We start from the raw sequence: 26,241 nt of genomic DNA, 5'->3' as shown, positions 1-26,241 counted from the left end.
TCTTCAAAGAGCCTTTGGGTACTTCTTCAAAGCTCAAAAGGATGCTTAGTTTACATATATTATCTTAGGCAAATTCACCGAAGGTTTAGGCTGGCCTGAGGTTGTAGCTTGGTAAAATTGTTTGAGGATGCACCATAGTTATTAAACAAATCATTGCTCTTGAAATGTTACATCCCAAAATGAAGAATCAACAAGTTAAAGTATTAAAAAACATTCCAAAGTCCCACTGAGAAAATAAAATCAGTGCAAAAATAAGGCCACCTTTTTCTCAAAAACATGTACAATATGTGGCTCCGACTAAATGCTGAAGAACTTACAACCTGACCATGAGCAGAGCAGAGCAGCTAAAGGGTCTTGTTCAGCCTGCCAACAATGTCAGCAAAGTGCACACACTAAAAAAGGTAAGTATTATTGAGAGTTGTTGTGCATATCACTACAATCCTGACTCAGGAATTTTCTCAGTTCATCTGAGCTGCACAGCATGCACAGTATCTATCTTGAAGCTTCATATCACCTTCCTATGCCCCATCACCCTGCAAACGGGGAAGAGTTGTTATCTTGGTGTCCCAGTTGGGGAAGTGATTCTAAAAGAATGACACGTTTGAAAACTATGTACTGCACTGAAACATAGGCAAAACACATATGCAAATAACTCAAAACCTATCTCTGACCAACTTACCTATAGCGAACACAGTAATAAGATAACTGAAGCAAAACTGGGGACAGTCCTCTTCATCATTGCACAGGACACGATTCAGCTGAAGTCTCTATTAGTGATTGTCTGAAGAAGCTAAGAACTTCTAAAAATATGAATCTGAAATGGGATGCAGCCAAGGACTGTGCAAATGCTGTGAAATAAGTGTAAATTATACTCACCCTGCCCTTGGTAACAGCCAGAACAGGTCCTGATTGCTGTGCAAGTGTTCATATCAAAGTTCCTGAAAGCTGTGTTGGAGATGAATAGCTGGTATCTCTTCGGAGTTTTCAGTCCTGCAGACATGCAGGTTCCATCCTGAAATGAAAAAACAAAGAGCAATGGGAAACAAATCAACATGTGAATCTCCAGGTCTAAGGAGTCCAGGATGCAGTAGCTGGGAGATAAGGAGGTGACTGCACTTGATCCCCTGGTTCTGGAGCTGTTTGAAGGACACTTATAACCTATTGCCTTGCAACTTGTGGCAAGTAACACCTGTTTAATTCACTATTTACATTATGCAATAGTTTTCCTTTCAGTCCTGGCTACTGCATACTAGGTAAGGTCATCTGAAAGGAGATAGAACTGCACATTCCCTGTAAAGAAAAAAACCCACCTGGAAGGCAAAGTGAGCAGATTCATTTACATCCCTTTTTACTTTACTTTGTCTTGTCCATCAGGCAGGAAATTTCCATACCTTATAAAGCCAGTTATCCTATTTTAGGTTCCAAGAAGAACCTGACAGCTGAGATTCAAAATACTTTTACGTGACTGGGGACGGGTGGGAAAAATTTAAGCTGGACATATGAAAAGGAAGAGCAAAACGCACAAACAATGAGAAACACAAAAAAAAAACTAGATTTAACGGTGATTGGAGGCCATGACAGAGAGGATAAGTGCATATCACTGCCCATTTATCTTGAAGACAGGCTGGGAAGAAGGAAGTACTCTATGCCAGCGGGTAGCCTAGAGGATAAAGAGCTGGTAGGAACATGTGATGCTGTTTCTGAGGCCAATAAACAGTTTTGCAGAACAGACCCCAAAGGCTATAGCAGAATATCAAGGGAGAAATCAGCCCTGTGTGAAAATTTGGAATGAAATGGACTTTTAGAAATAGTTTGTCACTTCAAAGGAGTGGTGCTATCTTTAATCTCATTAAGAAGCAGCATCTCCATCAACTCTCTTACTTCGAGGCCAAAACACCTGGGATGATGGTCCTGGTCCTTGGGTCATCTTCTTCCAAGTCACTGCTAAGTAGACATTCCTAGCTGCTGGTAATAACTTGTTCAGAATTCTATGCTTTTTTTTTTTTTGCTTATACTTGCCTATTCTTCCACCCCCGCCCCATTTCTATCACTTTTAATGGTCAGTAAGTAGAAGAAGGGTGTGAGATGGTAATTCCTCCCCTAGTGTGTGTCATCTATCTCAGACTTACTTTTTCAGGAAGAGATGGTTTTCCTCAAATGGCTCCACAGAGGCATTAAGTTGCTTTATGAAAGCCAGGGAGGGGCTAACTGAGTATCTTGGAAGCTAAGTGAAGTTTTTCCCTTGCCTTTTACAGGCCCTGGATCCAACTCTGCCACTAATGTATTAACTGATCAAAGCTCCAATTTTGATATGTCCTGATATTTCCGGAAAACAATCTTGGCTTAAAACACCTCTTTGAAAAACTGGAAGGGCTAGCAGAGAGAAATATCCAATGTTCCCATTAAATTAATGTCACAAAGTTTTAATTGATATTAAAGAGACATCATTATTAAAGGGAGAATTACATAAATTAAGATGTAAATTATGACAAGGAGGCTCTTATCAAGAGATAATCAAAGATAATCACCCCCCTGGGGTGCAGCAAGAAACAAGGCACAGCTGAGTGCCTCCAAATCTCTTAACAAGTACAGCATCAGAGTCCTTCCATGTATCCTGCAAAGCAAAAACACACAGACATTTGTGTCTGAGAGAAAGTCATTGTGTCATTGGGCCCCTGTAGGACAGGAGAGGCTTTCAGGGAGGCCCTGTAGGACAAGATACTTTCAATAGGCCTGCTGCAGAGATTTCTTTCTGTAAGCTTCTGCGGAAAACTCATTTAAAACCCTCTTTCTGCTGGTCAGAGAGAAAATTAATTTTATAAACAGCAACAGAAACCCAAGCAGGGGAAATGGGACCTCAAAATTGCAAACAAGCATCTGTGGCCAGTTGTAACTAAAATTCCTTCATCATCTATGTTATTAATCTATGTTATTAATCTGTTAACAACCTCGTAGCACCCAAAGGACTTTGTTCAGCTGCCTAAAGAAATAAGAGAAGATTGTATTTATTGCATAAATAAAAATGTTACTTTTTGGTGGCATTGTTCATTCTCAAGTAAATAAGCAGCACTATGTGTTCCAGGTGAACCAATGATGGTATGAGAGAGCAGAGGAAACCAGATTGATAACTAGAAAAGAAATCAAACCTATCATTGTCCTCATCATTCTCCATTCTCAAATCAGTAAACTAAACTTAGTTGTATATGGTTAAATGGTGCATGCATGTTACTGAAAAAGATTTATAGGAATTATAAACAAGGAAGACCTTGTTTAAACAAAAATTGTGATTTCTCTTAAAAAAATAGTTTCTGAGAAAAAGCATAGATAGGGAAAAAAAATTAATACTTATCTTACTACAATCCTCCAGCTCATAATTGAACCAAAGTATAATTTTGTTTTGACTTTTAAATGTCATTTTATATTAAAAAATATATGAATATACATTATAATATAAAATCTTTCAATGTTTCAAAATCCAAATAGAAAAATCAAAGACCTTGTTTCAAGTTTGTTTAAAAAGTCTTTGAAACTTTCATACCAAGATGAAAAATTGCTTGGAAAAAAAATGCTGATTTTTTTTGCAGAATGCATCCTCCAGTTTCTCAACAGCTGATGTTTATTCAGCTCTGTACCATCAGCTGGTAATGAATGGAATGCCTGAAAAATGATGCAGGATCCAGCTGATCAAATGCTATTTCTCTTCTGCTGCTGCCAGCAGAAGTAACAAAATCCCTGGTTCCAGCAGGCACTGATGCTGCAAGTTTGTCTGCTTCATCACCAAATCAGTGTCCCTCACAGGTGCTGCTGCTGCAGGCATCATTTTTACAAGCAGTAGAAGACAGCTAGAGGACTAAGCGAATAGATCAGTGCCCAAAACTCATCCTGAAGCTGTTTCTTTTTTCTCCCTATGTGTGAATTTAAAAACCAAACTTTACCTAAATTGCCATGGAGCATGGTTGCTTATTTGTTTCCCTAAATTTCTGTTTGAAGGGTTGTTGTGCAACTCAGGAGACACTGAGCTAGTTCCTGCAGTGCTTACCTTTTGCCCAATGTGTCCAATTAAAAAACTATTAGCTACAGATGTGTTTCCCAGGCTTTCAACAATGTCAATGCCGAAGTCTGTGCAAGCATAAATCCGGAAACTCCGGAGTATGAGGTTGCTGCTCCTGAAAATCTATATAAAAACATAATAAAGGAATTAAACCAATAATTTTAAAAGACTGTGGTTTATAACTGTGCTTTTCTTACAATATAATAGAGAGGGTGAGAGTGCAAAACAACTGAATTTATATTTATTATTTGAGAATCTCCCCTTAATTTCTTTTTTAGCTTTCAATTAATAATATAAAAACTTACATTCTGCCAATTTGTTTTCATGTTAAAATATAAAAGAACAGTATAAAATAAAATCAGAGAATTGGTAACAAACAGGGTAAAACTGCTCTAAATATCATGATTTTGATTACTTGAAAGAATAATAGCGTAACATTAAGGTTTATAGCAGAAAGATGCCTTGAAAATAACCGGAGGTACTGCTTGCAGTCACCTAACAGCTAGGAGACTGTTCCTAGAGCAAGCTTAGGGAAAGAAGCAAAATAAACTTGGTCATTAATGTATGCTGGGACAGTAATGTACAAAAAAATTACAAGTTAGATGGAGAAAATCACGGAAACAAAACTGCAAAACATCCTTTTGTTTTATTTCTTTTCATACAAGTAACCTTTTCCAGAGAGCATATGCCACTTAAACGCACTTAAAAATTGAACATCTTCAAAAGAAGCGCCATATGATGGGTTAGACTAGAAAAAATGCCTTACAGAGAAACACCTACAATCTCTTCAGTTTATCAAACAGGGGCTTAAAAGGGTCACAGACTCTGAGTACCAGTATGAAAATAAAATGTCATATAATAAAGTTGTGGTTTTTTTTTTGGTGGGTTACTTTTGTTTTGTTGGGTTTTTTTTGTTTATTTGTTTTTATCAGATCAAGTCATAGTGAGCTACAATAGCTGGAAAGTGAAGCTAGACAAATTCAAACAAAAAAGTGCACATTTATAACAAAGATGGAAAAATTTCCATGCAAACCATTAACCCTATGAAGGCAGCAGATCCTTCACCAACTGCAATCTTTACAAATATCTCAGATCCACTGGGAGGATTGTTTTGTCTGTATTATAGTGACAGACATACATTAGATGGTTAGAGAGTCCACTTCAACTACCCACGATGATAATTTTTGTTCTGCACTGAAGCATAAGGATTGCTCACACAAATTGTGTTTCTGGCTTCATCACCAAAACCTCCAGCTGAGGGGCACGGAGATACAGCCATGAGAGGTTTTACAGCAATTGTGGCCTATTTGCAGCCTGGAAGTCATTATAGATATAGTACACATCTAGAGATCAAATAATATTTCCTGAGCACCATGGAAGACAGTCAAGACAAATATACCTGGGCTCCACCTTGGCTGCTCCAAGCTGCGAAGCTGTTGAACTGAACAGGGCCATTTGGGCTGTCTGGCAAATATTCTGGGTATACGAGCAATCCATGCCTGTGTAGGAAAGAAAGCAAAGCGCACTTTTTCTTTACAGTGCATATATTCATGGCCACATTTTCCTATTCATCATTTGACATCTAAGATCTTATGACAGTTCTCTGCACAAGACTTTACCCTTTATTCAAAGACTAAAAGCTCAGGGATAGCAGTATTTATTTCAGGCATCTAATAATGTAGGACAGCTTACTTGAAATTTCTTTTCATGTATTTTCAGAAGGCAGCACATCAGGGCTAACAACCAGCATGCTGTATCCCTGACAGGCACTTGCTACAGCACATCCTCATCATGTTCACGAGCTTTCGACCAGTGTTGGCTTCAGGTGAGTCCTAAGTGAACCTGGATGGATTAGTCCCTTCTCAATCTTAGATTCAAACAACTTTGAGTACACTCTAAAACTATGTGCTCCTGAATGCAGTCCTTGGTTTGATCTTCTCAGAGATTTTAAATCCAGAGTATTAGCCAGATTGAATCCATCCACTGACCGGCACAATGCCATTTTTTACCATGGTTTGTGTTTGGGAAGCACAGGCAAAAGCTGTAGTGAACAGCTGTTGCAGGGTACTACAAGAACCAGCGTTACATGTAATGTCAGGCAGACATACAGCACCTTTCAGCCTGTTGGCCTGCAAAATGCTTATTCTCCATTTCAACCTACTTAATCAGAGGCTAACTCTTAACATTGATTATTCATGCTGCTATTCTATAAAGCATCTGGAGGTAAGAAATGCCACTCCAGGTCATGTAAACCAGCATCATATCTCTAATGTTGGCCTGTAACACATGTTAAAGGAGAGGTGCAAGAAAGAAATTGTGTATCTGTTCTCTTGCATGCCATCCTCTTGTGCTCAAAATGTCTGGCATACTTAAAATGAGCTTTATATCCAACACATGAGTACATGCTTCACTGCTTTGCTATTAAATGGTTGAGGAGGAAATGTGTTAAATGTGGTGCTATAAATTATATCAGGATCATTTAAACAAAGGGGTAAAGTGGAGGTGCTTGTTAACAGCACAGGAGAACTCAGCAAGTTAACAAATTGGTCTTGTTAAAGAAGACGAAAGGACTGTATAGAAACTACTAAGGAAACAACTTGCAATCAGACCCTGAAAAACAGCCCCAACCACATCACTGTCCATCACTGACTTTGCACTGCTGTTGAGAACTCTGCTTTGCAAGAAAGAAGGCCCTTAAAAAGGTGCAAAATTGAAGAAAAAATCCTGAAAAGAGGGAAGAAGACTTTTCTGCTCTCCACTGCAGTTATAATTAGTGGTACCATGCACAGAAGTCTCTTTAACCAAAGATCCCCAAGTACCTTGTGCAGGAATGGGCGACATTCTCACTGAAGGACAGGAGAGGCATTTTGGATGGTCCCTCAGGGGAGAGATGAAATAAATACCCATACCCAGCAGCACACACGGTGTTACCCTGCAGAGAAACATATACAGTTGTGAAAAAGATTATCGCAGATTTCTGAAAATTAAAATAAGTTTCATGAAAAAAAAAAAAAAGGCAAGTTCTGGTAAGTCTGGCTGACAGAAGCTGGTACATTGTTTCTGTATCCATGCTCTCATCCTGTTCTTGCTCTGTCCTTGGGCCAGGCTCACAAAAACCTACTCTCAAACCAGACAGCAATGGCTGGCCTAGCAATAGGAACTCCTGACAGCAAAATGCTATTGATGGCAAACTATACTTTTTCCTGATTTACTTCTCAGTCTGCATGTTTCTCATGTCTCCCCAAAGTCAATACAGCAAAAAGAAACAACATTGGCATTGAAAAAGTGACACCCTGAAAAGTCAAGACAAAGCAAAGAAATACATCTTCATGCTATGTCAGTGTCTGAACAATTAGACTTATTCAGATCTGTGATAAAACGCTTGGGTTTGATTCTTTTTTACAGGTTAAGCAACTAACCATAGGGAGATTAAGTCATTGCCAATTAATATCTCTTAATGAAGAAATTCTGGAGTTGCTTTCTTTGCAAAGAAAAAGGAAGTGAACATAAGCCTTATAATTAGGAGTTTAGTTCTTGCAAAGTCTGTAGCAAGTGGGTTGTGCAGGAGGTTGTACAATGGGTTAGGAGATGTTCTTCTCCAGGGCAAAAACCTGCTCTTACCTGCTTATTTTGGACAGTAGCCAAAGTGACTTGTTTTGGGATGTTGTCTATACAGGGATGCTTTCATGTGCACATCTGGGCATGATCCCCCTCAACTGTCTTAGATGTGTAAAATTTTGATGCTGAAGTCCAGGCTGCTAAACTTAGGCTCCCTTTCCAGGAAAAAAACAGTAAGGTGTAGGCATGTCCAGAGGGCAATTCATCCTGCCTAGCCTTAGATAAGATTAATTGCTCTCTGGAGGTACCTAGTTCTCTAGAGGGAGTCTAAGATGAGCTTTCTTGCAGCTATAAGAAGAGCTTGCTCTAAGATCGGGACTGACACCCAGCGACTACCATTCCTAGGTCACCGGACAGTGTTAAAACACTAATGGCTTTTTGGTCCCTGATGGTCCAAATCAAAGCTGAACCTGGTGACCCGGAGGTGAAAGCCTCCATATTCCAATTACTTTCTCCTGACCCTTCCAAGTGTGTTCCCTACAGTCGTGATCTCTGACATCTGTCAAGCAACAAAGAGATACCAATAACCAAAGCACTGCTCTCTCCATCCCCTGGTAAAGCTGCTGCTTTTTCCAAAAGTGCAGCCAGAGAACCTTTTCCTTTAACAAAATGCTTCTGCAGTCCTGTCACATTATTTCCAGGATCTTTTACTTGTGACTCCAATCATGCATTCTGCAGATGATTCATAAGGAAAAACTGCATATTTATTCAGCCAGCTAGTGGCTGGAGGGCAGGGGTTTTAGGCAAGGAGGGAATTTTGTGTGGAAATCAATTCTTTGTGGAAGTCAGTATATTATGAATGTCCGTGCAACCAAAATTCCAGAGAGAAATTACCTCCTCGAGCATGCCAAATACCTGGAGGTATGCATCGCAAGTCAGTAAAATAAGTGGCTGACGTTTAGAGTGTCTCTTAACCGTACAACCCCGCAAATGTAAATATTTCATGAATTTCTTTCAAATGATTGGGGCTCAAAGTGTTGACCGTATGGATGACATTAAAGCTCTGGAGAGCATGTCCAGCACTGTTCCCCCAATTTCAGAGCCTGGTAGGATGCAAGGAGTATCCCCAATGGGCTCACTTCAACATGTACACAATTTGCAAAAGGTTTTAGAAAAGATCTCAGTAGGAATGAAATGGTGGGAAACAATCAATGCCAAACAGATGCAGCCTCACCTCTTTGGTATTGTGGAGAATGGCTGGGTTGGGTGGTGCTGGGGAACAAAATCACTTATCAACAGCACGACCATCAGCCACTCCTCTGACGTGGAAGCATGGGTTGATCTCCGCCCTGCTCATTCTTGTTAAAGCTGTTGCACAGTCTTCAACAAAATTGCAAGAAAGGAAAGGAAGCCTGCTGGCTGAATTTCTTAAAACCCAATTTGTATGTTGTTATGCACAAACAGTGCATGCTGGTGCTGGGATTTAAGGTCACTGAATGTTTACGAATAGGAAGTTACTACAAAAAAGCCAAGGACATCCTGGGCCTAAGAAAACTGAGATAAGTTGTTGATTTTTCTAGTGTTTTTGTTGTTGTTGTTTTGTTTGGTTTGGTTGTTTTTTTTTGCCTGCACACAGGAATAGAACCAGGGACACATGGCGTTCACTTCAGTGACAAAACAGCCAGTAGCAAAGAGAGGCATCTTCTGTTCCACTTGCTGATACCAGACAAGAAACCAGCCTGCTAATGAAATTGTCTTATGTCACTAAACCAGGGCTTCCATACTTTATTAAAAAAAAAAATTGCTAACTTTGTCATAACCATTTTGCACTTATACTGTATAAAATTTTATCTAACAGCTTGATTCACAAATGCACTTAAGAGCTTAAGTCAAATGGAAACCTGTGGGAATTGGGTCTCTGAATGTCTTTTTAGGCTCAGGTTTGATTGACTGCTGTGTCCCAATTTCAACACCGTTTAGGAGACCACCGATTTTCAAGGAAATTTAAGCTCTTCAGTCACCAATGCAAATTTAGGCTCCCAAGTAAATTGAGCAGATATGAAAATCTTGTTGCAGGACTCACTGTGAAAAGCTTAACCCATCAAGTGCAGAAACTGTAACACGGTCTGGACTTAGGGCTCCCTGTCTACCTTAGCTGTAATCTTTGCTTTAAAAACTGCAGCCTGTAAACTTAAAACCAGTGATTGAAAGATGAAAATCTAGAGAAAACAAACAAACAAACAGCCAATCAACCAAATAAACAAAAACCCTAACACTGGAATCTAGAGGGCAAATTTTTATTCTGTGTCATGGCTTGGAAGCCAGGCAGTGGAAAGATGAATTAACTTACTGACATTATGCAGTAGTTAGCGAGTTGTTTTACCAGATAAATGGTGCCTAACTGTGTAACACTATGGTCCTAGTGCTGTACCAGCATCCCTTGATTTACTGATTATTATCATACTAAGAAAAAGTCCACAGGACACAGGGGGTTTGATTGGAAAAAGATGTAGCCTTTTCTCTTAATATCCACATCCTTCCATGTCTTCTACTGAACACAATACTTACTGTAGAACAGTAAGTACTCCTAATAACAATTTTTAGCTGGGTAACTTCTTTATATTTTCCTTAGAGCCAACTCTCTTGCTGCTGCAATGCCTCACATAGCCCACTCCAAGAAACTGGTGACACTGAGGTATATCAGCAACCCTTCAAGGGCCATCTGCTATTCTGCCTTGAGTAAGACAGCTTTGGAGAGCAGGCTTAACCCTGATGTTTGGCTGCACAGCCACAGATGCAGCTTTCGGCGTATCTATGAAGACACATGAACTAAGAGAGCTCTGCAAATGTTCTGAAAACCCACCACAGTCAGTTCGCACGTACCCATAGAGATAATTGCAGCAACCCTTTGCAAAAGCTGAGCCACTGGCAATCCAGCAGACAGCTCCAGGGTAAGTCAGTGCATGATAGTACAAAACTGTGTTTAATGGAGCTGAAATTCATGTGATTCTGCCTCGTTGTTGTATTTTTAACCATATTTGATAGTCTTAAAAATGATAAATACACCCTTGAGGGAAGTGCAGGAAAGTCCTCTCCTTCTTCCTAAGTACTATTGGCTTCAGACTACCATAGGAAATGTGTTGTTCTCTTTTTCACCTTCAAATTTAGGTGCAATTCTTTCCTCCTGAAACAGAAGCCCAGGGGGCAGTTGGGTCTTCACGGACACTTAGTAATTGCTTTGGTTTCTGTGGGTTAGCAATAGAACAGGTCAAAATTATTTTTTTTTAATGAAAATGTGCATTTGTCACAACTGAAACTGTGGTAAGAAAGGTCAGTTACAATGAAATTCCAGGCTTAAAATAGTTGAGAAGGAAAAGTGGTTTGACATCACTGAAAGACATGTAGGTTTTTTGTTTGTTTGTTTGTTTGTTTTTTTGTTTCATGAAACACTTAAAAGTGACTATTCTGAGATGTAAGTGACTTGAATAAGAACAAAAATCTATGTATGAACTAAAAGAAAGCATCTCAGAATTAGCAAACAAAAATATGTTCACTGAGCTCAATTTTTTGATGGCAGGGTTGTTAGTCATTAAGCTTTTTAATTTTTCCATATTTTGTCACTATTTAGAACAGTGAAACTTGCTTGCTTTTAAAATCAATGTCATTTTCATGGGAAGGGGAAAGCATTCTCCTTCTCACCCTGGAATGCAAATCTGAGATGGTGCATTAACTCTTATTATAAATCCAGATGGACGTACATTTGATATTGCTTAAATTTATTCTGTTTATCATCAGTCCATTAAAATTGAGATTTTCAAAAAAATTTAGAATGACAGAAGGAGAAAAAAATGTAGTGAAGCTGAGCCTAAACTTTCATTCTCCATTTTGTCTAGGCATCACTGAGTAATTACTAAAGAAAAAAAAAAAGAAAAAAAGCTTTTACAAGTATCCCAGGAAGAAGAATATAACTGCAATATTGTACTGCATTCAAGTGCAGCACAATTTTCAGTAACTATAAATTTGCCAATGAATATTATCTATTTTGTAATGTGCACATTTTTTTTTATCCCATCACAAGCACAGTGTTATTACAGCTCAGCCAAGAAGCAACTGTTGTGTATGTGATCTCCCAGGTAAATGAAGCTCGTTATCTTTCTGATGTCTTTGAACAGAAAAGAAATGTTATGTTTTATACCTGAACTTCTTACCTCAATGTGGTTGGCAGGAGCCCTGACATAGATCCCTGCTGGTGACAGAGTCTCAATGTTGGATAAACCCTCTGTTCCAGAAAGGCCAATCACTAGGTTGTTTCTGATTCTGTTCCCCTTTTCCAGTCCTTCTCCTTAAAAATAAACAAACAAATAATTAATTAATAATAATAATAAAGAAATAAAGAAATAGGGAAAAATATAAATATAGCTGGACACATTCTATTGTGCACATCACAGAACTTTCTGGGTTTTTCAGTGCCTGCTTTGCTGGCATGGTGCACCCGGGAATTACATTTGTGTGACTGTCCTTGGGTAAGTCACTGTCTGAAAAGCACTTAGAAATCTGTGTTTAACAGAGAAGGCTGTGACATGGTCAAAGACTGCCATGGCTGATCACAGTGATGCATAGCATGGGAAGGGGAAGGCTGTGTGCTTCAGAAAGGTCAGAAGGCCGCAACCAAGATAGAATAGAATTGTTCAGTTGGAAGGGATCTTCAAAGATCATCTAGTCCAACTGTCAACATTGGTGTGAACTGTATCAATGATTTGTATTAATGATCTGACAAAGATTAGACCAACATTGTAAATATGATAAAAAATAGTTTCAGCCACAAAGAGCCTACACTCTAATCAAACAAATACAGTCAGGCAAAAAAATACTACAATACATATTCTGCAAAGGGCAACAGAGACCACAATTCCACAATTCAATATGCAGAAAACCCTGTATGAAGTGTTATATGTGAATATAACTGCAGACATACTTTGCCCCAGGTTTATGGAGAAATGAATAAAGGGACTATTATAAAGTACATTTTACATCTGGGAAGGAAAAAAAGAAAAAAAAGAAAAAAAAAAGAGAGTTTCTAAGTGATTCCACCTATGGGTACAGAAGCAAAATTGTATCTCCTGTGTCTCTATACACTGCCCCACTTATATATAAGAAAAAATCTAAAACTGCCACAACCCTGCACAAAAGTGGAGGTTCCCCATCCCTAAATGTGAAACATGAGGAGAGAAAGGAAAATTAATCACTCAATTGATCACACAACTCAGAGTCAAGGGATGCTCCAGAACAGTACTGAATTAGGGAGAAGAATATGTATCTATATCCTTTTACACTACACCATGAAGAAATGTGCCACGCACCGACAAACAGTGGATGGACCTATGCACTGGTCAACTCCAAATAATGACACATCAACATACGTTCCCCTGCTCTGTTGGTGTGAAAGCAGAATACAAATTGAATCATCTCTGTTTGGCCTACACCAGGAACAAATAAAATCTATTTAGTTTTGTTTTATCAAACAGAAATTATCTTCGACTATACCTGCTCCGGTACTATCCCAGATACGGATCCCTTCCCCAGTCATTACTTCCCTAAACCACAGCAAAACGTATGAGCTCTTGTTTTGGAGAGGAGAGTAATTACTTTTAGCCTTCCTCCCAGTCTTTTGAGCCTTTCTCCATTTTTGGAATAGTATCCATTTAGGAAATATTTCCTTTCCAGGATATATTTACTACAAATAATGCCACTACCAGAGCATAAGCAGGGTCCTAAAGCAGTCCTTTTGACAGCCATATAGGTTTGTGAGGTGGAAAAAAAGGTCTTGGCTTCCAAGCTGAGACCTGGTATGTCAATTAATTCTAAGCCCAGAGCGACTTTTTACGACTGTCTTGCAAAACCCCTGAAAATACGGGTTTTAGATGAAATCACTGAGGGATTCTGGAGCTGCAAACAGCCAGCTATAATAAATATTCCTTCACAGGCAACAAAATGATATATAAATTCATCCATCAGACCCTCTGGAGCTGCTGACAGTGAAGCCATTAAAGACATCTTGGGGTAAGGTGTATTCAGGCTGAAACTTCAAAGGAAATGTTCAGCTCAGCCCAGACTCCTTTAAGCCAGAAGCATGTCATAGCACAAGTGAGCCAAGGTGTCCCAACAGAATGGAGATCTTGTTCTGCTTCCCCACAGCCACAGGGACTCCGTGTCTCACCTTTGGCAAGTCATCACATCTCTCTGGGCCAGCTCTCTTCATCTGCAAGATGTGTACAGTCGCTCTTCTTTTATTGGTCTCCTCTGTTTAAATCGTAATCTATCACATCCTATTATGTTTATATACAGAACCTAGCATAGGGACTCTCTGTGTGAGGGGAACTGAAGGCTTTTTTTTATCTCTGTTTATCTTAAAATTGGTCATTTTTTTATCCTATCTCTGATGGAAACAAAAATCAAGTTTTATCTTTAGGTATTCAGGCAACATGAGATCCCAGCAGAAGATGCTGCAAGTCAGTCTCCTGATGGTTAGTTAGGAGAAATATTTTGTTGTTTAACAGTTTTGTTGCTCCAAGCTCCAATTTATTTAAGAGCTAAATCCTCTGCTTAACTTTTAACATATGCTTTCACTCCATTATCTTCAATGTCAAATGACTGAAGTTAAAGGTAAGTATGCTCTTAAATGCCTCACTGAACTGGGGTCTTAAATATTGCATAATGGTGCTCTTCTACAGAGAGATAAATCAATTGCCTAAAAACAAATTTTCTTCCACTTGTACACTGTGGGAAAAAAAAAAAAAAAAAAAAAAAGATCCAAGTGGAGACTGACCTGAAGAAACAGAGAGTATATGTATGGCCAAACAGAAATAACTGCTAGGAGTTGCATGAGGAATACTGAGAGCTTTATTCCAGATTCACTTATACCAGAAAATGTGGAAGATGTCATTAAAGTCATCAGGGTGCAGTTAAGGATCCTTTTCTCCATAGACATTTTCATGCAAATGATCATCAGCACATGTTGCTGTTACATGTAGGATAGATATTTTCCTGCTTCACTTACCCAGTAGAAGCCCGTGGCCTGAAATGTTATAGAAGACGTTACTGTCCACAGTAAGGTTTGAGATCCCGGCCAGACGGAGTCCTTGGCCAAAGGAGTCCAAAACAGAGCAGCCACGTACGTAAGAGTCTGGAAAGAAAAGAGTACTGTGAGCAAAAAGCACATTGCAGATTGAAGGTTGGGAGAATTTTATATTAGCTCCTCATCCTTTGATGCTGTGCAGTAAATCCTTTTCGCTGCCACAAGACTGACCAGTTGTAGCTGCCCACCCTTGCTCATCTTTGCAGGTCTTTGCCAACAGGCAGGCATTGTTGAGATGTCCACAGAAGGTAAGAGAGGCCCTGAGTGTAGAAATGGGTTATTTGAGGCATCCATTATTATGAGGGAGGAGGAAATCCAAGTGAAAGGATACAGCAGTATCCTATGAGTGAGCTATGTTATGAGCTCAGGAAATTGGGTGGCTGAATTGACTGAGTTGGGCCTGAAGGAAAGGAGGAATATCTCAGAAGGGCAATGAGTACAGATCAGGTATCTTGTACATCTTGTCTAGCCAGGCATGGTGACCTGCCCACTGTACTCCAGGATCATCTCCAGGGCTGCCTTTGGCCACCAGGAAGCCTAGATCCTCACAGGGTAATGAATCTGGCATAGGGAAGACAAAGTTGTGGGTTAACTGAAAGGGAAAGTCCAATCTAGAACCCTTAAAACCTTTGAGCTGACTTAACTTGCTCCCATCACCACCAATCTTCAGAGACCTCATTGCCGCTTCCACTGGAATGAATTTGGTGCTTATCAAAGAACCAGTCAAAACAACTAAGTATGTTCCTTAACTTTCAGGTCATATAATTACATTTTGGCTTATGCTACTGAATATCTGTGAGACAGCTCTGGGCTCCATTATAGTATATTGGGGCTTTCAATTCCAGAGCTAGAAGTGGCACACCAACTAGAGAAAAGGAGATGGAGGGGAGGCCTTGTGGCGGCCCGCAGCTCCCTCACGAGGGGAGCAGATGGGCAGGCGCTGAGCTCTGCTCTCTGGGGACAGCGACAGAACCCAAGGGAATGGCATGGAGCTGGGACAGGGGAGGGTCAGGCTGGGTGTGAGGGAAAGGTTCTGCACCCAGAGGTGATCGGGCACTGGGACAGGCTCCCAAAGGGCAGTGGTCACAGCATCGAGCTGTCAGAGTTCAAGAAGCGTTTCGACAATTCTCTCAGACATAGGGTTTGGTTTTGGGTCATCCTGTGCAGACCCATCTTTGGGCAGGAAAAGGTGGATAATGTGAGCTCATTTGGGCCCGACTCCAGAGCAGCGGTCTCACCTGCCATCCATGCATCGCCAACAACTGTCAGGGCGCTGTGGTGCTCCCCAAACGTTTGGCCCATGTGGCGGAATTGGACCCCCTCCACCCGCAGCTGACTCGCCTCTCCCTGGAAAGCCTCCACAATGACGATGGCCCCCAGGTCCCGGGACCCCAGCTGCCTCTCACTTCGCTTGTACAGACAGCTGGAGCCACCTGGAATACAACCCAGTAGGAGCTATCAGCATTACATCTCTGCAGTGACCATGGGACGTGCCTTCAAGCCACATCATGAGATCCACCACACCCACTCAGTGAATTCCTGTCTCCAGCAGCAACCTTAAACACATGCCCAAAGACAAGCACATTTGATACTCCTCCGGAGTACTTTCACAATTTCTTCCCTGAGCGTGGACTTTTTAGATTTATTTTTTTCTATTAAAACCAGCAAGAAGCTGTGGCAGTTATATGCTTTGGAAAGTTCCTTGTGTTCAATTTTAAATAGGCCTATGCACAGGGATGATGTATTTGACATTGATTTACCTTGGGTGAGGTCCTTGAAAAGAGGATTGGGCACGGCTATACTGAACTAAGCTGAAATGAGAACATTTTGAAATTTCTTTAAAACTCTCTCCTGACTGTCCCCGTAGATGGGTGAGGAAACATTACTTACCACAGTCTGAAGACAAAGAGAGGAAACCATAGAGCTGGGGAATGAATCGACATTCATCAAATGTGTCCTTTCATAGGTCTGTGTTTAGGATATTTTGGTACAAGGGGATTCAGACTTGAATATATAACTCGGGTCTGCTTACAGTCAGTAATACTCATTTTTCTTTTAAAGAAAGTAAATTAACCACCAAAAAAAAAATCTAAAATCACTGCCTCCTCATCTTCTGGTGACTCCTCTGAGAAATCCTCCTATACATTAACGCAAATAAAAACCTCAAACGGCTCAAACAGTTAGCACATTTCAGAGACTATATTTATGAGTTCCACACAAAATGGACCATAAATCCATGAGTAATATAAGCAGTTGGCTGCTGGATATCAAATGAAGTCTTGTGTCACAGTCTGAATGCCCAAGGCATTTTATTTTTAAAGGAAGACTTACACCTGGGTTGCCAGATAACCTAACTCTCCTTAAATTATAATCGCTGTGTCTGACTCCATTTCCTCACCTGCTGGTGTAAATCAGGAAGCCATTCATCAAACTTCATTGTGTTTCACAAAGGTAAAACCAAAGGAGAATTGAGATACCAGTTGTTTCACCACTGCTACTAAATGCTACAAGAAACCATCACCTGGTTTTGGTTTTTGGTATCCCTAAGCACTAAACAACATCTTAATATTTTATACCAATGAGTACAACAAGCATCAGGCTGCTTTGTTTTTCCTTCTTCTTAAAGTGACTAAATAGTAAACACAATTAAAAATTTAATATATTATGTACACTGAAATATGTTTTCAGAAGATACTTTCTTTTCTACACCCTTAGGCTCAGGCAAAACTAAGGGGTCTTTCCCAAGATGGCTTGAAACAACAATGTGAAAATATTACATCTGAGATATTACAATGAAATGCAATTCAACTCCCAAGACTTCGTACTTCAACGTCAAATAATGTTTGGAAAGATAAAATTGCTTTCCTGGCACTGGTAAGTCTCAAAGTTATCCTATTAAGAAATATTTCTAATGCACAGTGATACCACAATGTGGTTTTAACAAAGCAATTTTACTCCCCTGTATGCTTCTGTTACAAAAGACCTCCTCACCTCTTGCAACACCTGCTTTTGCACACTCTCTGAGGTGGGACCTCCTCTCCCTGGTGACATTCCCTTGAACAACAACCCTTCTGCTAATCAGTGCCACCACAGCAGCCAAAGGCAGGCTCTGCCCATTCACCCTTTCCTCTCCAACGTTGTGGGAGTACCTAGGGAAAGACACAAAGAAGGCACAAAAGCACCTGCAGCTGACGGAGAGCAGGAATGATGTCTACCCTAAGTTGAAGTATGAACCCAACCATCCAAATTCAGAGCTGGTATCAGTCATCTTCTCACAACTGACAGTGGCTTATCTAATGCATCTATGTATATGGGCTAGATATATTTTTCCTTTGCTGATGTTATTTTCACCTTGTCTATCATGCTCATACATTCTCCTTAGATTATGTATGTTTACACCAAAATATTTCAATATTTGAATTTCCTTCGTCTTCCCAAAACATACTGTGGTGACAAACACAAGTATTTTCTTCATCAAGCCCGACATATTTTTAGCTGAAAATTCCACTATTGACCTTCATGAGTATCAGAGTTAGGCTGCCTCCCAAACAGAGAAGATGCTTCAGCACTGGTTATGATGTAAGAAGTATAGTTTGGCTAAAGTCTCCATGCACAGAAAACAAAGAGAGTGCAAACAGCCAAGCTAACGTTCAGTGGAAACACAAAGCAGTATTTCCATACTGAAGTCATTCACTTTGAATGTTTTGTTAATTAACTTAAACAATTCAGTAAAGAAGGGAAGGCTTTTTTTTTTTTAATTATTTTTTAACAGAATCAGACACTTTTTGTGAAAAAATGCACTTACTCAGGAAAATAACTTTACAGGAAAATTCTTAGTCAACCCCATGCTAAGGCCTGGACTGGCCATCGGTGTTTTCTGCTTCAAAGGTTTCTGAGTTCATGGTTGTAATACAGGATTTAAACACAGTCAGAGGCATTCAGGATTGAACGCCCACTAGCTTTAAGGGGAGAGAGAAACCAAAATATCTCTGACCACCTTTGTTAAAAGGATTTATGTAGCTGTTATATCCCACAGGAAACTGCAAATCCTCACTTGCCTAGACCAAATTTTCTCCTGATTTCACTCTCTGCTATAGAAATCCCCTGGGCCCTGGAAAGGATACCTGAGGGGTGATCTAAGGTAGATCACAGTGTTGTTTACAGACTCAATAATGGCCATTTCTTCTTTCTGCTGTACATCTCCAAGGCCCGTCCTTCCTACAATGATTTCATCACCAGGTTGCCAGTCAACATGTTCCTGGAGTACTAATCGTGTGTCGTTAGCAAGAGCTGATGATTTCAACTGCGTGAAAGCTACTTTGGGCATCCAGCCTGGAGGAAAAAAAAAATTAAAAAGAAAAAGTCAACTGACACCAAAAAAAAGAGCAGAAAAGAGCAGTTGCATGATTAGAAAACACTGCCTCACTTGGATCATCTCATAGTCATTCATTTCTCTTTGATAATGTGTTGGAGAGAAGGGATTGATGCTACAAAAGGTGATTTGTGCACATCTGTTTGGATCGGAAAAGTTGCACTTAACAAACAACATCTTCATTTCATATCTTTTGTTTTTATTGCTCCCAAACAGCTGAAAAATATTCTACAAAGGAGTTTGCTCAAAACATAGTGGGAGCTGAGGTTTGGTTTCATTCCCCCAGACTGACTTCCCTGTGTGAGAAACACCTTCTCCTTAAGCACCCTCTATAACCAACAGAGAAGAGCACTCTCTGCGGGCATCATCATTCTTCTCTGAGTACAAAAAGTACTTTGAATTATCATATTTCCCAATCAAATATCCAAAATGAGACACAATGAATCTAGGCCTACAAGAAACTTGCATTCAGAAAAAATATATGCTTCTATTAGTAGCTTTTCAATGACATAAGGAAAGACAAATATCATCACTTTTAAGAACTTTCAAGACTTACTGAAGATTGCTCAGCTAGTAACACAAGGTCCTTTTCACACTGTCTCCAAACCAAGGGCTCATTTTTTGAGATCTTGGCTTAACTGGCTTACCAGGTCATGCAATGAAAACAATGAGATGCAAAATCAAACACAAGACTAAAAGGTCTAGCATGCAACTAGACTGTTTTCAAACAGTTGGAAAACAAAACAAAACAAAAATGAAACAAAAAAAATGTTGATTGTCCTTTTTTACCACTTGATTTGCATAGTAGATACTGGACATGTGATAGGGTCAGCATGAGATTATGTGATGGTGGAAACAGGATTCTGCAGGTGCCTAGAAGTGTACCTCAGCCTACTTCCAGAGCTGAAAACACAAAGACTTGCATGGAAAAAGCCTCCTCCATGGGTGGTGTTTCTCAGGGAGTCTGCCTCAGTTGCAGCTGGGTAAGGAAGAACAAAATCTGGAGGTTCCAAGGAAGGGAATGATAATACCTAGCACAAAAACTGTTGGACTTCATGTCTTTTTAAATACAAAGCAACCAGTGTGAATACATGAGTTGGGATGACAGCAGGGTAAAGAAGATCCCCCTACATCAGCCACCACTGCAAGGCATTAGCAAGGTTACAACTGCAGATTCCCAAATACCCTCCTGCTTGTTGGACATACTACCAAGGCTGTGTGCAACAAGCCCCAGCAAACTTCTTGACATTTCACTCTCCCTTCTTTGCTTCATGAAGCTTGCTTTAACTCTTGACATCTCCCTTTATCTAACAGGCATTGAAACAGGTTGTTCCAGAAAGATCCAACACACTGAACACCATCAGGAGAGGGTGCATGTGCCTCACACACCTTCTTTTAGTATATTTTTCCCTCCCTTCTTTGCAATAGATCATAATTTACCTTTAGCCCACAGCGAGTTACTGTCCTCCTTGGTTGTACTATAGAAAAGTAATAACACCAGAAATCACTGAGGGTAGAGGTTGCGTCCAATAAATCATTTTCAAATTATTTTAGGCAAGCTTCTCTCTATTTCCTGTTTCACTTTCTGGTTGCTTATACTCTAGTGTCCCAATTCTTCTTTCCTTAATGAAGGTGGAGATAAGAAGTAGCACCCCCAAGTCCATGAATTCACAGCAGAATGAGAGAAGAAAGAATCAAGTCTTGATACTCTGTCATCCTGAAGCATTTTTGAACACCTGCTCTGTGTGTAGATGAGATGATGCACATCTAAACCCAGCTGAGATAGCTCTGGTTGATTAACTTCTACTTTTCTTAAAGCAGAATTGAAATTTCTCCACTTAGAGCTAAGCAAAACTTCTAGACATCCTTACCTAATGTGCTTCAGTTCATATCATAGAATTGTTCTGGAATGCATGGAATGGATTTCCTTCAAATTAAACTAAAACAGAAGTTACAATCCAGTAGGACATATACTGCAGTCGTAGTCCTTCCCTATCTGTACATCTGGGTTTCCTTGTGTAGAGAAGGGTGGTGCATCCCCTGAAGCATCCCCCGTTTTTAAGATGCAGATTCTGATTTTTGGCATATGAAATTTTGGGCCAGAATTACTTATTGTGTAGGCAAGGCTATAGGCAATGTTGCAAGCAGCAGAATCATTTGCTGCATTTCAGCTGGGTCAGTGTTTGCACCAAGAAGAGAGGAATCAACACAGGGAACATTTATGGGAGCACACAGAGACACAGACTACTACTCCAGAAATCCATTCAGCCCACCCCAGTGTGGGTGTCAGAAGTAGCGGGAATGAATTACCCTTTTCAGGTGCTCATCTCCTACCAGTTCAGAGTTGATGTGATACAAATAGTGGGAGGATATTGGTGCAAAGGGATGAGATAGGACATTTGAAGTAGTGAGAGAGGACATTTAAAGTAGTGGGAAAGTGTGAACTCAAATAAGATGAGTAATGAGAAAAAAAAAAAAAACTATTTTAGCACAACAGCTGCTCTATCTGCCACTGGTCACTATCTGGTCAATACCTAGCTTACCCCCAGGGAAACTGTTTTATCACTTTCAAAGATGCCTTCTTGATGACCCTTTCTGGTTGTCTTGAGGAAAGTACTGACAGCTTCATCTCATCTTCCCTCCATTGAACATCCTGGGATGGTAAGTACTGTTCATGTATTAAATGAAGACTTTCCTTAGAAGAGGCCTACCAGTCAGCCATACTGAAATATCAAGTATTTGGTACATTTTTAAGAATAAACTCATGCTTGTATGCAATCGTCATCTGAGACAGAAAGGAATATCAGAGAGAACACAGAGGTGGACACCCCATCCTTCTCAGAAAGTCCCAATGATTCCTTGAGGAGAAGCAAGAGAGGGCAGCAGAGCAGTCATTAATTCAAGGAGAGCTGCACACTGTTGGAGGAACCCCTTTCCATCAGCACTCTGCAACTTTATGCCAGTACAAAAGGAATGCAACTTGCTAAGAACCAAAAGGTAGCATTTCGTCCCCTCTGCACAAAGAGTGTCACCTTGTATGTCTCCCTCTTCAACACCCACAGCTGACTCAAAAAAAATCCTCTTGATATGTGCCTACGTGCATTCTTTTACTAGCAGCAGTCTCATCATCATTATTCATTTACCACCTTTCATTGAGTGAACCTCATGAATTTTTAGGACTCCCATAAAAACGAACGACTGACAGCAGCCACCTGCATGTTGAGCAGCATAGAGTTTTTCTCCAGCGCTGGACATTTTGCTCATAGTACCAATTCATGTGCATGTGTTAGTGTGTGTGTTTGTGTGCATCTGTGTCCAGGCACACAACTGCCTCCCATTGTGTACATCTGTCACATATATAGTACAGCAATCATTACAAAAACACTGCTGGGCAACAACTCTTACCATTAAGAGGTGCAAATCACCGTTTCGCATTCAAAATAAGCTCTATTGGAACAGGCCTGGTTCAGGCTTTTTTCCACTTCCAGGTTCAGAAACAAAAATTTTTATGGAAAATATTTCCAAGTATTCTTATTCTAAAAGAAGAGTATTAAAGGTACTAAAACCTCTCCCATCCCCTCCTTTTTTAATTTCTTATTGAGCTCTCAGCCTCCCTTTCTGTCTCCCATTCCACAGTTTTACCTTTTTCCCAGCTGTTTAGCTGGGGTGAGATATTTTTTTTCTTTATGTGTAAGATTTCTTACTTCCAATTTTCAACGCTTTTTGTACATTTTATTAGGAAAAAAATAATAATAATAAAAAAGCCATTTTGGATGTCTGATTAGCTTCTAGCTGCTCTTCCAGAAAGACATAGGTCTGACACAGGTCCCATTCTGGGCCTCAGCAAGTACCAATATAGTCTTTAAATGCATCAGGGGATTTAGAAATCTGGTTAAGTCCAAACAGTGACTAAAAAAACTCCGCAGGTCAGCCAGCATCTTGTCCTGTTTCACTCAGATCTTCTAATTCATCTCTGGTGGGAGCAGGATCTTCCCCTTTACATGTGGTTCCCCAAACTTTCTATAGCTGCCTAAATCCACAAGGATCTGGAAAGCACACAGCAGTCACCAGTCACAGCAGACAGCCAAATCAAATTGCTCCTGCTTCTTGAAGAAGTTGCCAGGCTCCTGTTCACCTACCAGAGGGGGGCTGACTGGGTAGGGTTCACCACCGGTCGAAGGTGGTTCTGCATCCAGCTTCTACAAGGACAAGCAAAATGTGGTGGTGAACATCTCAGGAGGGCTTGATCTCCAGCCTGGAGTCAACCCTCTATTCCCGAAGGTCTTCACCAGCTTTTCTCCTTCAAAGAACCAATGGACTCTCTCTACAAAGATCACGAATAGCTAAAAGAGGGTCCCCAGCATGAAAAACCCTTTTACTGAATTCAGTCTGCATGCCCACCCTTTGGAGGCCCAGAACCTTCCGTCTTGTTTCCCTTTGAAAATAAACTTGATTTCAAGAAAAAACCTGAAGGTAAAGAAAATGACCTTCAGTGACTGTAACTGGGTTGTGCAACAGGTAAATAAATGACTTGTTTCAGTGTGGAAGGTTTAAAAGACCAACAGTCATGGCATATTTAAGTAATTTCTTCCCCCCCAAAAGCACTGAAAGCAGAAACACTCAAAAGTGCTGAAAAATAGATGAATCTGTATAACTCCTTAATTATTGAACTCATTTTTAATAATTAACTGAGCTCAGATTGGAAAAAAACACATCTTGAGATCTAAAGCAGGAGAGCCTTCATGCTAATGGGACAGGACAGACCCTTTAGAATCAAAATGCTATTGCAGGCAAAGTAGGAAGTGAACATTTTACCTAGTGACTTGACAGAAACACACTTAAATACTGAGCAGAACCAAGTTATCAAATGGCAACCCAAAAATGAGATGACTTGAAAACAAATTCCAAAGTCAAAGTTAATCACAATTTGTAGCATAAAGAGCATCGTGGCTCCAGGACTTTGGTTTACGCTTCCTGTCAGAAGCATGATGTGGACATGCAGTCATGTGTAGGCTCAGTATCATTATTAAGAACAAGGTAATTCTGTTGTGTACAACGACGCTGTCTTTTCTATGTCGAGTACAGAAAAAGAAAAATGCTATCAATTTCTTACAGTCCCCCAAAAAACATTTTACAAATCCATGTAGGATGCCATATGACATCACTAACTGATTTTTCTTACTCCTAAGAGCTTCAATCAGAGGTGAGAATTTGGGCTGTACAGAAATGTCTCAAAATCCCATCAAATCTTCACAAACACAGCAAGGTATGTCCGAGCATACTTATCTCCAGGGTTACAAGAAAGTCTGTCTACAGTCAGTGTAGGGTTTAAGGGACACTTAAGTGTAGGGCTTAAATGCACAAAACTTCTGAATGGTCAAGGTGAGTGAGGTATTTAACTGGCTTGACGAATTTGTCATGCCCATAAGAGCTAAATTAACTATGTTTAACACATCTTTCTCCCTGTGAGTTCTTCAGCTTCCACCTTTGCCTTTACTCTTTGCCTCCAATTCTCTGCCCAACCCACAGCCTGTCTTGGGGTCAGTATTTGAATACTATGTGTACCCACCTCTCCTAAAGATTGTGATCACCGTCTTCTCACACATCTGCACTAATATATCAATGAACCAGTAACACGTTTAGAGAACATCTTCAGGTCTTCTCCATCTACAGCTTGGCTTCTTCCATAAGATTGTCCTGGAGTGCTGCTGCTTCCTCCAGATTTTCACAGTTATTGGCCATAATCTTTCAGCTTTTTGTTTTTTTTCCTTTCCAGAACATCCTGTTTCAACATGCATCAGTCCTTCCCAGGAGTATACTCAGCACAGTCGCTCTTCTCCATCTGATTTATTCTCTTGCAATCTGCATCCACAGACAACATGCTCACGTTCTTTACTCCAGCAGCAACCAGAAGGCATTTGAAACCCCAGCTCTCTCTGCCTGGTGATTCTTTGGAAAATATATGCTCCTTCCCAGAAAGCAAGATTTTTTGGAGAAGGTGCTGTCACCTAGCATAAGATACCCAGGGAACCTCCTATCCAATCCTGACAGCAACCAGTGTGAGGCAAAACCAGAATTAGGCAGAGCTGGAGAGTCTGGATTACACACTGCAGTGTTGGTAGAAAACAGACTCTTGAAATGACTTTAAATAAGGACTGGCTCCATCCCTAAGCCTGCCACAGGACCATTGGTCTTTCTCCCAAAAGCTGTTTAAATGTTTCAAACATTTCATGTTTGATGTCTCTTCTAGATGCATTGCATGGGACTGCAAGCTTTGAACCCTTCTCCTCTGAGTACACAGGGCCAGAATCCTGCTACACCTCACCTTCACTCCTATTTACCATAAATTAATTAATTTGGGTTGTGAACGCAGAGTTGGTTTGCAGTGTTGACAGACTATAAAGCTCTTTACACCTTTTGACAGTTTCCTGGAGCTTTAAAGTTGAGGTAATGAGATCTCTTTATACCACAAAAGGAATTTATAAGAACTGCAGGGCTCAGACACACAATCTACTTACCGTTACTATACAAGTTATTCTGCAGATAATCTGTCAATCTATTGCAGCTACATTGTAAATCTTTAGTGTAAATGAGAATAAGATCTTTCAATTCCCATGAACAAAGCAAACAGAAACAAGCAGTTTACATTTCCCCAAAACAAAGGAATGTTGCAAGAGACAGAGTTAAAAATGTAATTCAATGTATTACAGTGATGATAAAAAAAAACAGAAAAGACAAAAACAGGAAAAAACAAAACAAAACAAAAGCACAATATCGTCTCTGGTAATAAAAAGCAACACAATTTACTGCAGCATTTCAGGTGTCAGATGGCCTAAGGAATCCAGCTTCCTCTCCACTGTCATATTCCCTTATTATTAACTTTTCTTTATCCAGATTGAACTGCCCATTCAAATTTAGCTTGAACGTTCCAAAAATTTCCAAATGTCAAAGTGATAAATGGCAATACAGCCATTGGAAATGGTTGCTTCAAAAAAAGAGATTTAAAAAAATATTTTAAGATCCCGGACAGAGACTTTCTGATGATGCTGCTTCACAGTTAATAAAAATAAATAAATAAATAGTAGCAATGTAAAAACTAGCTTAAGTAAAAAGTAATAGGATATC

The 26,241-nt window shown here is 40.0% G+C and overlaps 1 protein-coding gene across 1 annotated transcript in view; it reads right to left on the bottom strand.

Moving 5' to 3' along the window:
- PKHD1 (PKHD1 ciliary IPT domain containing fibrocystin/polyductin) overlaps positions 1-26,241 on the bottom strand; it is a 254,443-nt gene that overhangs the window by 123,769 nt on the left and 104,433 nt on the right. The window contains exons 37-45 of the mRNA XM_050709748.1: positions 18,869-19,076; positions 17,736-17,893; positions 15,983-16,177; positions 14,667-14,807; positions 11,818-11,951; positions 6,871-6,983; positions 5,451-5,550; positions 4,040-4,174; positions 877-1,012 (exon numbers count right to left, since the gene is read on the bottom strand). Coding sequence (XP_050565705.1) covers positions 877-1,012; positions 4,040-4,174; positions 5,451-5,550; positions 6,871-6,983; positions 11,818-11,951; positions 14,667-14,807; positions 15,983-16,177; positions 17,736-17,893; positions 18,869-19,076 — 1,320 coding nt within the window. The remainder of the gene's footprint in view (positions 1-876; positions 1,013-4,039; positions 4,175-5,450; positions 5,551-6,870; positions 6,984-11,817; positions 11,952-14,666; positions 14,808-15,982; positions 16,178-17,735; positions 17,894-18,868; positions 19,077-26,241) is intronic.

This window comes from Cygnus atratus, chromosome 3 (assembly GCF_013377495.2).
Source record: "Cygnus atratus isolate AKBS03 ecotype Queensland, Australia chromosome 3, CAtr_DNAZoo_HiC_assembly, whole genome shotgun sequence".
In the NCBI taxonomy this organism is placed as follows: Eukaryota; Metazoa; Chordata; class Aves; order Anseriformes; family Anatidae; genus Cygnus; species Cygnus atratus.
Note: the sequence above shows the minus strand (reverse complement) of the source record. Positions and strands in the feature narration are given on the sequence as shown.